Source organism: Chaetura pelagica, unplaced genomic scaffold, assembly GCF_000747805.2.
Source record: "Chaetura pelagica isolate M959 unplaced genomic scaffold, ChaPel_1.0 scaffold109, whole genome shotgun sequence".
NCBI lineage: Eukaryota > Metazoa > Chordata > Aves > Apodiformes > Apodidae > Chaetura > Chaetura pelagica.
Window position 1 is genome coordinate 10,744,359 of NW_009970725.1, and position 14,480 is coordinate 10,758,838.

Sequence of the window (14,480 nt, forward strand, 5' to 3'; positions counted from 1 at the left end):
GGTTCAGGATTTGAATACCACATCCAAGAGCATCCACCAGCTCAAATAGGAAGCACCTTTTAACCAAGAATGCCTTAAAAAAACCAAACAAACCAAGAAGTGGGAGCTTCAGGGCAGGTATTCTGCCTGGTTCACGACAGTGCTGGCTGTTAGAGCTCCTTAATAGGTATCTTTGTGATGCAGTGTATGACAAGTCCCAGATTCTTGGGCAAAACATCATCTGTTGTGCCAGGTGCTCACATTTCACATCAAAACAGGAAGAAAACCAAACCATACCAGGTGAAGCTGTACAGATGTGACTCACAGCCCCTTAGCCAGGCACAAGGTAAGGTGGTTTCTCAGGGACTGTCCAAATATCAAAACCACCAGAGTCCCCATGGGAGCATCACTTCTGAGACAGGTAAATCCCCTTAGCCAGGTCATTAGCTGCAGAACATGACAACAGGCCATCATGCCAACAGCAAGACTCTTCTCTGGCCACACATGGGGAGTGTATCCTGCAGCACATAATGGGGAGGGGCAACATCTCTATCATATCCCCAGGAAAGCCTGGAGCAAAGCAAGAAAGCCAGTTTTCACCACAAAACCTGTGAAAAACTACCTCAGTATTTCAATTTGCTATTAAGACTTCAGAGACAGGAGAGACATTTCTGTACTGACCACTCAAAGCAAGGAGGATGTTCTGTGATATTCCACTATGTGTCCTTTCAGTGTGCCCCAGGTTACTTGGCAGCAACTTTGTGCAGAGTCACTAGGAGACTCTACTCAGCTTGGTGAAGTCAACCAACCACTCAAGAAAAAATAGTCAAGGAAAGAGAGTGAACTGTAAGTGTAGATGGCTTAGGAAGGCAGCCAGGAGACTCAAATCAGGATTGAATTGTTTCCTGAGGCTACATCATGCATTCAGAAGTGAGTTTTATCTGCTGAGGAACTCCTGACATTACGGCACAGTAGTGGACCTATTTCACAAAACCACAAATGCATTTACAGTCTCAGCATGGAGACAGGAGGAACATGCACTCTACTGAGACTCGATCATCAGGTAGTTGCTCCCAGAGAATGGCACAGATTTCAAATTGCCAGGTTACCAAGAATACCTGAGGGCTGTGTCCTGTCATCACAAGACAGACTTGTGCTTGAGCCAGCACCAAACCCTTCTGCAAGGTACCCTGTGGACTTGAGACAAGACACAGCACCAGCTCTGCCAATTCTTTGTATATAGGTGGCTTCAAAGAACATCTTGCAACGTTACTACATAGGTAGGGTTTGGCATTTATCTGTTTTGCTATCTTGAGTGTGAAAAAAAGAAACACTACTATCACTTTTCAGCAAAGAGCAGCATGCTTGAGACAATGCTTTGTATGTACTTGTGTATACATACATTTGTGTACAGAGAGCGAGTAATATCCAGGAACATGAAGAAAATTGTGATGGAAAACAACTGCAGATATGTTCAAATAAAGCCTACCTATTGTGTGATGTCTTGATGCGCTTTCACTTTCCAGTGAACACAGCAGCACTGTAAGCTAAAATTTTTGCTTTCTCCACCACATTTAAAAACTTCAGTTTCTGGCTTTTTCAAGTCAAGCTTACATGTATTTTAAGTGTTTATTCAGTGTCAAGCACTGTTACATAAACTATGTGGTACATAGATGATCTGGCAACACAGTTCTTACTCATCTTAGTTGCTCATTCAGTGCCCTAATTCTTGGCAAATAGTATAGATTTCAGCTGGAAGGGACTTAAAAGCATCATCTAGTTCAACTGCCTGACCAGTTCAGGGCTGACCAAGTTAAAGCATGTAGTTAAGGGCATTACCCAAACGCCTCTTGAGGCTCAGGACACCAACCATGTCTCTAGGAAACCTGTTCCAGTGTTTGCCTACCCCCTTAATAAAGAAATGCTACCTAATGTCCAAGTCTAAACCTCCCCTGGTGCAACTGAACAATTCCCACGTGTCCTGCCACTGGATACAGGGATATCAGCATGGCCCCCTCCTCAGAAAGCTGTAGAGAGCAATGAGGCCACCCCTTGGCCTCCTTTTCTCTACAGGCAGACCCAAAGTCCTTAACCACTCCATCATAGGACATGCCTTCCAACCCAGTCACCACCTTTGCTGTCCTCCTCTGGACCTATTCAAGGACCTTCACATCCATCTTCAGTCACGAGGTCCAGAACTGAACACAGTACTCAAGGTGAGGCCGCACCAATGCCAAATCCAGAGGGATAATCCTGTTTTTTGACCAGCTGATCATGCTGTTTGATGCCCCCCAGGATGGGCTTTGCCCCTGAGCTGCCAGGACACACAGCTGGCTCACACTGAGCCTGCTGCTGACCAGCACCCCTAGATCCCTTTCTGCAGGGCTGCTCTCTGCCACTCCTAACTTGTACTTGTGCTGGGCATTACTCCATCCCAGGTGTGGAATCCAGCATTTCAACTTGTTAAATTGCATCCCATTAATCATTGCCCAATGTTCCAATCTGCAAGGCCTCAAGAGACCTCAAGGGAGTCAACAGCACCTCCCGGTTTGGTATCATCAGCAAACTTGCTAATGGCACACTCAGCTCTGGCACCCAGATCACTGATATTTTGAACAGAACTGGCCCTCAAACTGAGCCCTGAGGAACAGTGCTGGTGACCGGTCACTAGCCAGAAGTAGCCACATTCACCACAAGCTTTTGATCTCTGCCCTTCTGCCAGTTCTTGGCTGAACAGTTCAGGTTGTTACTTATTCTCACCAGAGCACGTACACAGGAAGTATCAGAGGACAACAATATTAGAAAACAGTGAGGTTGAAGAAGAAGAAAAAGAAGGCAGGGAAATAATGGAACAAAAGACTTTGCTAGGAAGAAAACAATGATGTGCACCAGCTCTCAATGCTGGTGTGAGACCAGCAGCGGTGCTGCTGAATTAATTCAGACTGAAGATGAATGTTTAGCCCAATCTGTATCTGTCTGGCATCCTTCTTTACAAGCAGTTTTTTGTAGCACTCCCAAGGAGGTGGCTTAGCATTGCTTGTCATTTTCCCAATGCACAGGTAATAGTGCCCTGTTCAAAGCATGACATGTGAAAGCCATTAGAGCTCAAGTCCTTGCTGTCATGCAGCTCAACATCTGTGCTCCCCAAGCGATGCTGCTGCCATGGTTGGTTGGGGCCTCAGCCAGGGTGAGCAAGGACTTTAACCATGCAGAAAAATACTACATATTGTTACAGTGCTGGAGTCTTTCTGCTGTTCTTTGCTACAGCCCCCTGCACAATCAGAGGAGTCTTGAGCAGCTGGTATGGGGCAGAAACATGATTGACTAGTCTAACACTAGGGGAGAGGAGGAAAGGCAGCAGTTATCATCATGCTTAGGAAACATGTTGCACAGAAGTGGCTGCCCCTGCCAGACAGAAGACCCAACAAAGCCATTGCTGTGCTCAAGAGCAAAATGTTTAGAAGCTATGAACAGTCCCTCCTGCCCCATCAGTATACAGGAAGTGTGCCCAGAAAACTCCTCTGAGCAGCCAGCTGTGTCACAGCTCAGACCCCTACTGGTCTGAGAGCTTGGCCAGCAACTGCAGCAAGTGGGAGTGCACATGTACTTGCCAATCAAAATGACACAGGGCTGCACATGAGGTCTCCTGGGGACCTTGGTGTGCCAACTGCATGACATAACTCTAGAAATGCTGCCCAGTGCACACACAGGAAAGTGCCTGTTCTTGGAAACTGCAATTGTTTTTAAACATCCAAACCAGAAAAAGCCACCAAGAACAACATTACTCCATTAGGATAAGAGAGACAGGAGAAGTAATTCCAGCTCAGAAATGGTTTTGCAACAAATGTGGCATAGATAGGACACACCACCTCTAATGCCTGCACTGGCAGGTCATGCACTGCACAAGACAAAACAAGTACTGAGACCCAGGTGACTCAGGTGGGCAGTGCAGAGAATGGCGTGAGGAGTGACATGCCCTAGGTGTGCAGAGAAGGGTGCCACGTGTGAGTAGAATCACAGGGAAAACCCAGCAGAAACGGGGAGTCTGCTGCTGCAGCAGGAGATGGTACAAGTCTAGCAGTGAGCTCCGTGTCTGGGCATGAGGAAAGAAGTGGGACAGCAACACCACTGGCACACGCTGCCAAAAGATCAGAAGGCACAATGTCATTTACACTCTCACACTGATCTACCATGCTTCTGTGTGTGACTGGAATGGTTGGATTTTCTAAGGTAAGCTGCTAGTTGGTTGCACTTGCCACAATCAGCAAGAGACCAGGAAGAGTAAGTTTCTGCTGAAAGTTTGAGGCCCCTTTTTCAAAGTGATTTCACAGTAATAATCTCAAGACAACTTAACAGCTGTCATGGAGGACAGTACTCTTTGCCTTAAAAGGAAAAAGTGAACTTTGATGGAATTAGGATAAATTCCAAATTAGGGCAGATTTACAAAAGCTCAAACTACACGGTTGCAAGATTTTCTTCAATGCAGCTTGTGTATTCCCAACATGTGCATTTGTTACTGATATTCTATATTATTAATGTATGCTTGCTTTCCACTGCAGTTATAACCCAGTATTGGTACTAGCACATAATGTAAATTTGATGACAACAATTATTTATCTGTTGTATAAATACTCTGAAAAATGAAACCGAGTGTGAGAGAAAGCAAATACATCACAGTCCTTAGAAAAGCAACTTGGATTCCATGTAAAGTACAAATACAATTTAAATAACCCCAAGGTTACTGAAATAGCAATACAAGGATGGAATTCTCAAGTAATAAGAAAAAATTTAGTTTAAGTTTGTTTATTGTGATAACATTGTTCTGAACATCAATAAACATTGCACTGAAGTATGGGTTACTGTACCCAAGATAGTCCAGTCTTAACAAAAACCACTCTATTGGTATGATCACAGATTTGACAATTTGTAACACACTACCTTATTAGTGATTGGGTTGCTTAACAATCAAATATTCCACATCTTAAACATAAAAATGAAACAAATTCTTGAATAGAGTTTCCCCACTCTCAAAATAAACCAATATTTTGACTTTCATCTGGAAGTAATTAACACTGTGAAAAAAATCCAAATCAATTCAATTCTTTCAGCAGAGTTCAGTTTTGGAAACAAAATCTTCTTCAGGCTAAAGTGACACTTTAAAGGCATCTCAATTTCATTTTGTATTTTTGATGTTTCATTATCAATTTGCATTACGGCCATTTAAACAACTCTCATTCATGTGACAGTATTTTCTAGAAGACTTGTACGAAATATTAACATGAAATCTCATCTCTTTGTCTTTGACCATAAGCAGGTTCAGAGTTGGATCCAGAAGCTCCATAACAGAGTTGACATGAGTGTTAAAACGTTTCCAGTTGAAAAAAAACATGTTTTAGAAGGAGTATACTGATGACGGGAAGCTAAAGATACGTGAGCCAACATTGCACATGCAACTGTACGCTGTTAGGGAGGAGAGCCCAACCTTTTGAAGTACAAACATGCCTAGTGCAATTAAAAAAAAAAAAAGTAGTAAAAAACTCAGAAATGCGTACCACTTAAATTACTTATCTTTAAATCGTTAAGAGAAATGGGTAACATCCAAGTCGCTAACAAGTTCTGAATTGCAATGGTACTTTTTTTATTCCCAGATAGGTATCGTTGGCTCAGCCTTTGACACAGTTCCAATGCTAAAAGGATCTGTATCAACAACACAGCCTTAACAGGGGTGTGCACGCTCCTACAGACATACACATTAGAAGTTCCTCTTTCACAGAAAGAATGATTTAGCTTGTGCTAATTTTAAATAAGTATAGCACAACTTGTTCTCAAACATCAGTTTCAGGCCACTTCTCTCAACTAAAGTAACAAAGGACAGGCTAATCCATACTTATTTACCCCACTTTGTATTAATATTGCAGCACAAGCCTACAGTTTGATAGGAATAAGATATCTTTTCTAGAGTCAGTAAAGTGCCTAGCAGTCCAAATTACATAGGTATGCAATGACAGGTACAGTGCCCCCCATAATCTGTCCCTAAGCAGGGTTAACAAACAATCTGAAGAGATTCAAATACAAGCCAGATTTAGAAAAACAAAACAAAACCAGATCCCTGCCCTGCTCATATGAGGAATACTCAAGAACAATTTACATTTTATCAAAAGACAAATATCAAAACTGTAGCTGTTGCAGAGCAAAAATGCAGCATTTTTAACTAAGCAACTTCTTGGACATCCTTATAATGCAAAATAACAGGTTAGCCAGATGAGGAGCTGTCTACAACTACACAACTCCCAAATTCATACCATCTTAAATTATATGCATTTGGAGATACACTTGTTTTTCCACACTGCTTATTTACTCAAGTCCCCACCTTTAAATCCACACCTAATCTTTAAGACAATCAGAAAATATGAACAAAAGCAAAAAGAAAAAATTAACCACGTAAAAAAGTCAAGCAAGAAAGACAGTCAAATCTTGGTAACCATCTGTCCCGTTTGGAAAGCCATCCCAGTTTCATGAAGTGCTTTTATTTTTAAGGAAACCTGTGTAATAGCAGGGCCACTGAGATTAAGTTAAGCATGGTAAAGAAAATTCTGACATCCATAAAGGGCTGTTTTAGGAGAGGCAGCTTCACTCTCTTTATGTAAAATAGAATCTTTTGATAGAATATTTAATCTTTTAATTAAAATACTTTATTATGTTGGATTCTTATTTATTTTAACATACTAAAGTGACTTAAAAGCTCAAATCCCACTGATATTCAAAGCACTTAGTGATCATGAAAATTTCTATTCCTAAGGAAATCTATGGAATGAAAAGTAATAAAAGGAAAAAAACATGGAATCATGCTTGCAAGCTTCTGACAGAAAAAAAAAAAAGCAATAAGAGCAAAATATCTTTTGAGTTGAATCCTGTGAAATACACAAAAAAACCCCAGTAGATTTGTGACAGGACCAAGAATATGCTGAAACAGTCCCAAAACCTACTGTTCTCACCGTGCAAGAACAAGAATGCCTTTAAATTCACTGACATGCATGGAACACTGTGACAGATAGGTATGTTTTCTTTCCCACTCTGATACCACTGCTTTGAAAGAGAAGTTCCACGTTGACCTGGCTTCCTCCTACTCTTTACATCATGTTTTGTAAACCAGGAATACACTAGACTTTTATAAGGGAGAAAAAAAAAAATAAATCATTTATATAGTGAGTTAAAAATCATGCCCCCAGCAGTTCATCAAGAGTCTGGCTTCAGCTGGTGTTGCATCAGAACCTTAGGTGAAGGCTTCTCAGCCTGATAAATATTCCTGGCATGGGGTAAAATCCTCTAAATGTACTCTCCTGCAGGTAGTGAGACCAAGAGGGCTCCTTCCCTACATTTAGTCTGAGTAAGCTGAGACAGAAGGGCCTTCCCAACTGTTCCTGAGGAAAGCAGCCCTGGTGCAGGCACCACAACAGGTAGCTGCCTAAAAGGCCTTCTAAAGATCTCTCAAACTTACCCGCACATTTCTCTGCTCCCACTGGGAGCTGTGTACAGGGACAGGGCACCCACCAGAGAGCCTGATGGAAATTCTGGACATTGCCCCTAGAAGGATCTTTAATGCATGGCCACCAGGAACTTGCTTAAGAAGTGACAGAAAAAGACTGTATGCCCAGAAAGCCCAGGCTTGGTGTTTCTATGGCTGATGTTTAAATGACTCGAGTCCTTATGTCCTCTGAACTGGTGCAATGATACATTCTCACCATAGATTTCTTCAAAGGAGGTGAAATGCACTAACTCAAAAAGCAGAACTACTTTTGCCTTCAAGTATTTTTTGAGAGAAATACTAGCAGCTTTTGCAGCTGATAAACACTCGACTTGGAATGCAATTTGTTCACAGGCTCTAACCTGAACCAGGAATGATGTTTATGAACAACCTGAAATGAAAGCAAAAAACAAAAAAACAAACCAAAACAAAAAACCCCCAAACCCTACAAACAAGAAAAAAAAAAAAAAAAAAAAGGGGGCTATTCTGCTTTGCAGCATTTAACCATTTTCATACCTGGAATCTCACTATTGAGCTGCATTTCCTTCCAGCTACTGAAAACCTGCAGTACAGATTCTGGAAAGACCTGCAGTAGACAATTAAAAAATTAAATACATAATTTTTTTAGTATTACAATTCCCTGAATATAATCTGTACATATGTTTTACTGACCTACACAGCACACACACATATATGCATCATCTCTGTGTTGATAAAGGAAATAAAAATGCCAGCTCCTCAACTCTTACAGAAATGCTCACAGAAATGTTCAAGATTTTTCTGATGGAAATTTAACATAGTGCAGCCTGAAAACAAGAAAAGCATTACAAGTATCTGAAGATAACTTTCGTTTAACAAGCTCATGAAATAGTTTAAGCATTGTATGTACAAAAAATAAGCAGAGTTAGCTTGAGTAAATTGTACAAGCACAGTCTTGTACCTATGACCAAAGGCATATTTACATTTAAAGAGGAATTTTATGTCTTCAGAGTCTGTCAGGCTAGTAACATCTACAATTTTCTGTATTTTAGCTGAGAAAAAGCACACTGGTCTTAGGTTCTGGCTCCTTTAAAAAATGGCCTAATTGCCCATCTGAACATTAGACCACATTTCTTATTAGTAAGTCTGACATTCTATTTGGCAGTTTCCATATACTTTTTGGCTTAATTTTATAAAATACACTATTAAGACTAATACAAAAAAATGTATGTTTACAATAAGGTCTGTATTGATGAAAACACAAAGTCATAGTTTACCTCAGCATTTCATTGCCCTGAAGCACTTGGGTACCATGACCTTCAATAACAGGCCAATCTCAAGTGCCTTAGAACAGGTATATAAAAACAAGCAATAAAGACCTAAACAAACAAAAAAACCAAACTCCACACACAAAAAAATAGACAGTAGCTTTGCATTTTCTTTGTTTTACACCAAAAGAGTTAAAGTGATTTCTTTAGTAAGACTTATGGTACCAGTATATAAATTAGCATCTTCGTTAAGAAAAGTCCTTCACATTAAACTGAAGTTGAGTAGCTGAATATGAAATTCCATCTCTCGGTGAGAAGTTATCTTTCAGGCTAGGTCATCCATGTTAAGGTTAGGAAGAGGCTCTCTCCAATAACAAAAGGAGCTGAATTCTGGGCACAGAAATGCAGAACTCTGTTCTTTATTAAGTAATGGGAACACATGTTCCACAAGCTCACTTAGTCTGTAATACCTGTATTAAAAAAGAAGAAAGACTGTTATTTACAGTCTAGCCACTGTTCAACTGTAGCCAAAAAGGATCTTTGGAAGTCTAGACCAGAAAGCTACAGTCAAATAAAGCATCACTACTGCAGAAGCAATTTTCAATTTTATTTCACCAGTTTACTTTTCTTTTTGAAAAGTTTTAGTTAAGTATCTGAAATTAAGACTCTGGCAAGTAAGATTTTCACATGTTGTATCTAACAGGAGATCAAATCATGGTCACAACTATAATTATTTTGTAATCTCATTCCTAAATACTTTCTTTAGCTGAAATAACAGAAGTGATCTTACGAAGATTTGTTTCCCTTAGTCCGTTCCTGGATCAGTTCACCCTTTGGATTCACAGTAAATATTCTGCAGTCTGGAACTCCCACTTGCATGTAGGCATATACATCCTGCAAAAAGCAGGAACAAAAGCACAGACTTCAACATTTCTTTATTGAATATGATTTGACAAACAATTTATTGAGGGAATGATAAAAGCTAATCCAAAATGGGTACAGTAAAACTGCCCCTTAAGATAAAGCTAACAGCAAAAAACCAAAACACACACATGTAGCATATCAAAACATTATCCCCAACCTCTGAATTCCTGTTCCCAAGCCTGGGACCACAACATACAATGCCACTCCTTATGACAACAGGCCTCTTACAATACCTCCACCCCTCTATCTCAATTATTGATTGATTATTGATTGAATATTGATTATTGATCTGTAGAGAAAGTACAGGAATCATACAATAGGAAAAAATATTCAAGACTGAGGAGCACTAGTTATAAAGCTGTCAAAAATGCTGAAAAAGAATATGGGAAGGTGGAACATAACTAATAGCATCCTAAGACTACTAACACAACTTTATAGCCTTTCTAATATAAGCAGTTCTAGTAGCTTTTATTTAAGGTATCTGCATGTGGGTTTTCCTGACCAAAGCCATAAAAGCATCAGTGTCCCTTTTCCTCATTAAAATTCAAGCAGACACAAGAAGAAAAGCCCATTTCCTTAGCTTGCCAAGTACTTAATGCATTTTAACCCTTCAATTAGAAAGGGGCAGACTTACATTGGGCCTGTTTCCAAAAGCAGCATAGAAGGGCTGTTTACTGGGAGCAAACAAATTCTTGATATCATTCAAACATTCGATTTTGAACTTCTCAGGCTTCTTCTCTATTACTTCCCTAAAATAAAATGTCAACAGTCAAATTCTAAATCATTATTTGATAGAAGGTATTGTCCTTTCCCCCTTTATCTGATATTTACATTCCTATGGCTTCCTTTTGCTAGTGTTGGTAGTTATACAGATATTGGTCAGTAGTTTTCCGAGAACAGTACAGGTAACAATAAAACAATAAAACATTCTGTTTTCCAATATCCATAGTAAAAAAAATAAAATAGGTTAATAACCTGTGCATAGGCTAAGTAAATGGAATGAAATTTCCAGTTGTGAATGTGGTTCGTGAACTGCTTTTATTGTAAACAACCATCTAAATCAGAACACCAAATCAAGCTCACTACACACAAACTTGTTACACCCCCTGCCTCTGCCAGAAGAGGGCAGATGGCCTGTAAGTGACCTTAATGGAAGTTGTCACTGCAAGCCATAAATCAGTTGTCCTTTTGGTGTTTTAGTAAGGACTTCTCCACTATTAGCTCTTGCCATCAAGAACCAGCAGACTCTGGCTAGTTCAAAAGATTAACTGAGTTAAATCATAGCTACACTCCATATTGCTTTTTAAGTAGCAATGTATGGAGCACTTCCAACACAAGATCATTTAGCATGACAGTCTAAAATCCCCATATTTTTTACTTTTTCCTCAGTCTTGCATAGCATCACTGCACTACGATCCTTGCAGCTATACGGGAAAATACAAAACTGTATTGATATAAACAGAACCTGACAGTAATCAGTTGTGAACTAGAGGAATGAAAAGGAAAACAAGCTGCTCTGTGACTGGTACTTTGTGTTTTGTAGCCACTTCTAACGTGTCCACAGAAACAGAAGTATACTGCAAGTTTTATTCAGACAAAAAAAATAGCTGATAAATGATCACGAGAGGGACATCTAGTCTCAGCAGCAAATCTGGCACAGACTGGAACTTATTTACAGCTATAATGGTTAGCATGCCAAATCTTTTGAATCTGTGGCCTTCTCTGAGGTGAAGAGGGAATGGATGTATCAAATTCCACAGGCTTACCTATGAAAGGCAGAAAACAAACTGCTCGGGGACAACATGAGAGGGCCCCTGGGGAGAATTGTTCCTTCATCATTCACCCAGTGCAAGTATCCTCTGGTCATATCTGCCATCCCAATGGCACGGGCAGAACAGTACAGAAACTTGTAGCCATTTCTGGAAAAGAATTACCAACTTTGTTCATATTCTTCCTGCAAGGCACATAATAAGTTAAAAGTATGACTCAACTAAAACAGAAACATGCAACATAAAAAACAGGGGATGATATACTGTGATGACACAACTAGATGGACTAAATTGTGTTTAAACAAGTGCAGCATTGGTTTCATCCAGGTTCTTTCAGCCCAGCTGTAAGAAGATTGCAATGATTTCAATCATTTGTATCACATAATATTAGATGCCAGAACTCCTGTTTTAGTTGTTGGATTTTTTCAGGTTGTTGAGAGAATTTGCAGGACATAGTTAAGGACAGATAATGAGAAGTATTCATCAAGCCCCTAAATTTTTCCTGTAGACTTTGTAGGTTCATCTGTTACACAGATTTGTACACAGTTACTGCATGCACAAAAGGCCTGTTTATGTGCTTTTTCAAAGACTTGATTCAATTTGGTAAATAATTCCAGAACTACTCTTCTATGATGCACTGAACAGATAACCTGAACCACTTCTCTCTCCCATGGACAGCAAAGGGCCACAGATTAAATTTACTCACAGAACAAAGGCCACAAGAACAAAAGTCAACAACAGATTCTAAGACCCCAAACATTTTTGGGGAATGTCTATCAAACTTAAGAACAAAGATAAAAATTTACTATTTCAAGTGGATCACTAAGTGTTTAACAGTTGATAATCCTGTGATCCTCCTCAACAGCAAGTATTATTTCTGGCATCATTTTTTTTGGGAAAAAAGTTTGCTAAAACAAGGACCAAATCTGAAAGGGGAGAAAATATGTAGGTTTATTCTGCCCTAAGTTACTGGACATAAGTATTATAAAGCTACATACTCCTTAGATGGACAGTACATCTAGAAGGGTATAATTCACACCACTTTTGAACTAAACAAACACCTCACCACTGCTGCAAGGGGGAAAGCACCCAGGCTGCTTCTGCAGGTTCTTTGAGATCACAAGGTGAGCACGTTCATTTGGCTACCTCAGGGAAGGGGAAGAGGAAACGGTTGTCCTGCAGCATTACTTTTCTACTATTTTACTGAACTGCACTGGCTTATGTCAGAAGCACAACACAGTGACAGAAAACTTGAGCCAGGCCACCAACCGTCCCTTAGTGGCAATGGCAAGCTGTTCATTAGGCTTGCTTCAGAATATGGAATCTATCCTAAGGAGCATTCACTTGAGTCTGGTAAAAATCATAAAATATTTATGCATTAGAAAGACACAATTTAGGTTTGAATTTACACTGTACTGAGTTTGTAACAGGCTTTCTGATCAACCTGAGTTGGTGGAAACAGACATACATATGACTGTTTGGGAGATTATTGCTATTATGGTTCTCTTCTGTAGTCACAACAACATACAGTTTTAAAAAACTAAAATGCAGAACAAAACATTTAAAAAGGAAACTGGTAATGGTGGCTTCCACACCTGTAAAGGCATACATCTGGGGAAATTGCTTGTGAATGACAGAAGTAGCTCACTTCCCAACATGCAGACCAACAAATTGTAATAAACTGCGTAATTATTAACAATCCAATTGTTAACTGCCCACTAATTCCCAAATTCCAGAAGAACCTAACTGCTCCATAGATTGCATACTTACTCATTTATGGAATGGTAAAGTTTTGCAATGCCCTGATGAGTCCAGTCTTTGCCAAACTGAGGGAGGATCTGTCCTAAAGCATCAGACCTAAAAGCAAAATCAGATGGCTGATACTAACTATATGAGTTTTGTTAAAAACAATCACTAATTAATATACAGTTTATAATTAGTATTTACAGAACTGTATCTGAATAAGGTCCTAACCATGTCAAAACAGAATTTGTAACTACTCCAGACAGAGCAATTAGTGTGGCCATACAGCACAAGTCAGTTTCCAAGTTAACCTGTGACTGCTAAACCTGGAGAAGCTTAGCCACATGGTAAACATTATCACCTTTGCATTATTTTTTCAGAATCACAGAATTATCAAGGCTGGAAAAGACCTTTATCATCATCAAGTCCAGCTTCTCTTTCAAAAGACATTTTTTAGTTTGCTGTAAATGCAAAATTTAAAATCAAAGCAACACTTTTTTTCCATGACTGTTAATGAACATTCCCTAATAGTCGTCTTACATAACGTTTCTTCATCTTACTTTGATAAGCAGGACAGGATCAATAAAGCAAGGGAAAGAAAAAAAAAGAAATTATACTTACTTGGTTATTGTTCCATCAATGTCTGATATGATGATTTTATCATTCCAGTTCCAGAGATATATTGTTCCTGCACAACGGCAAGTGCCTTGATACTGGGTTGTAATACTAAATACAACATCATTAGGGCCATCTCTGAGCTTCAACTTTGCCTTCAGAATAAAACAAAATAGTTGAAAATACAGAGTTGCCCTTACTATAAAACTCTTAAGATCTTAAATGATACACACAAAATTACTCATATATTTTTCCTTGTTTATTTTGATCAGCTCATCAAGAAGTAAACCATGGTTCAACACAACACCAGTACAGTTTTGCTGGCAAAATCTGTTTTGTAGTCTGGGTACATGTATTCGTCCATAGCTCCTGAATCTCCTTACAGCAGTGGACAGTTGAGTCTGCTGCTTTAATTCTTGCTATGACAGTAGACTTAACAGTACTACAAAGTGGAACTCCCAGTTTGTCATAGTAAGCAACCATACTTTATACTTAGCAGGCTCCTTCCTCAAAATTCTTCTCTGATGAGGATCATAAATTCAGACAGTAAGAGAACTAACTAGTAAACTAGACTGCAATTAATAACCTGCATACCGGTTTAAATGTACAGTTATTAGACTGTCTGGACCCCAGGATATCCAAATTGCAGATGCCAAAAATGTCACTTTTGGGGCAACA

The 14,480-nt window shown here is 39.5% G+C and overlaps 1 protein-coding gene across 1 annotated transcript in view; it reads right to left on the minus strand.

The window, feature by feature from the left end:
• Positions 1 to 8,645: 8,645 nt before the first annotated feature.
• Positions 8,646 to 14,480, minus strand: part of LPIN2 (lipin 2) — a 32,054-nt gene continuing 26,219 nt past the window's right edge. The window contains exons 15-20 of the mRNA XM_010006849.1: positions 13,809 to 13,957; positions 13,215 to 13,301; positions 11,442 to 11,594; positions 10,310 to 10,424; positions 9,542 to 9,645; positions 8,646 to 9,221 (exon numbers count right to left, since the gene is read on the minus strand). Coding sequence (XP_010005151.1) covers positions 9,077 to 9,221; positions 9,542 to 9,645; positions 10,310 to 10,424; positions 11,442 to 11,594; positions 13,215 to 13,301; positions 13,809 to 13,957 — 753 coding nt within the window. The 3' untranslated portion in view covers positions 8,646 to 9,076. The remainder of the gene's footprint in view (positions 9,222 to 9,541; positions 9,646 to 10,309; positions 10,425 to 11,441; positions 11,595 to 13,214; positions 13,302 to 13,808; positions 13,958 to 14,480) is intronic.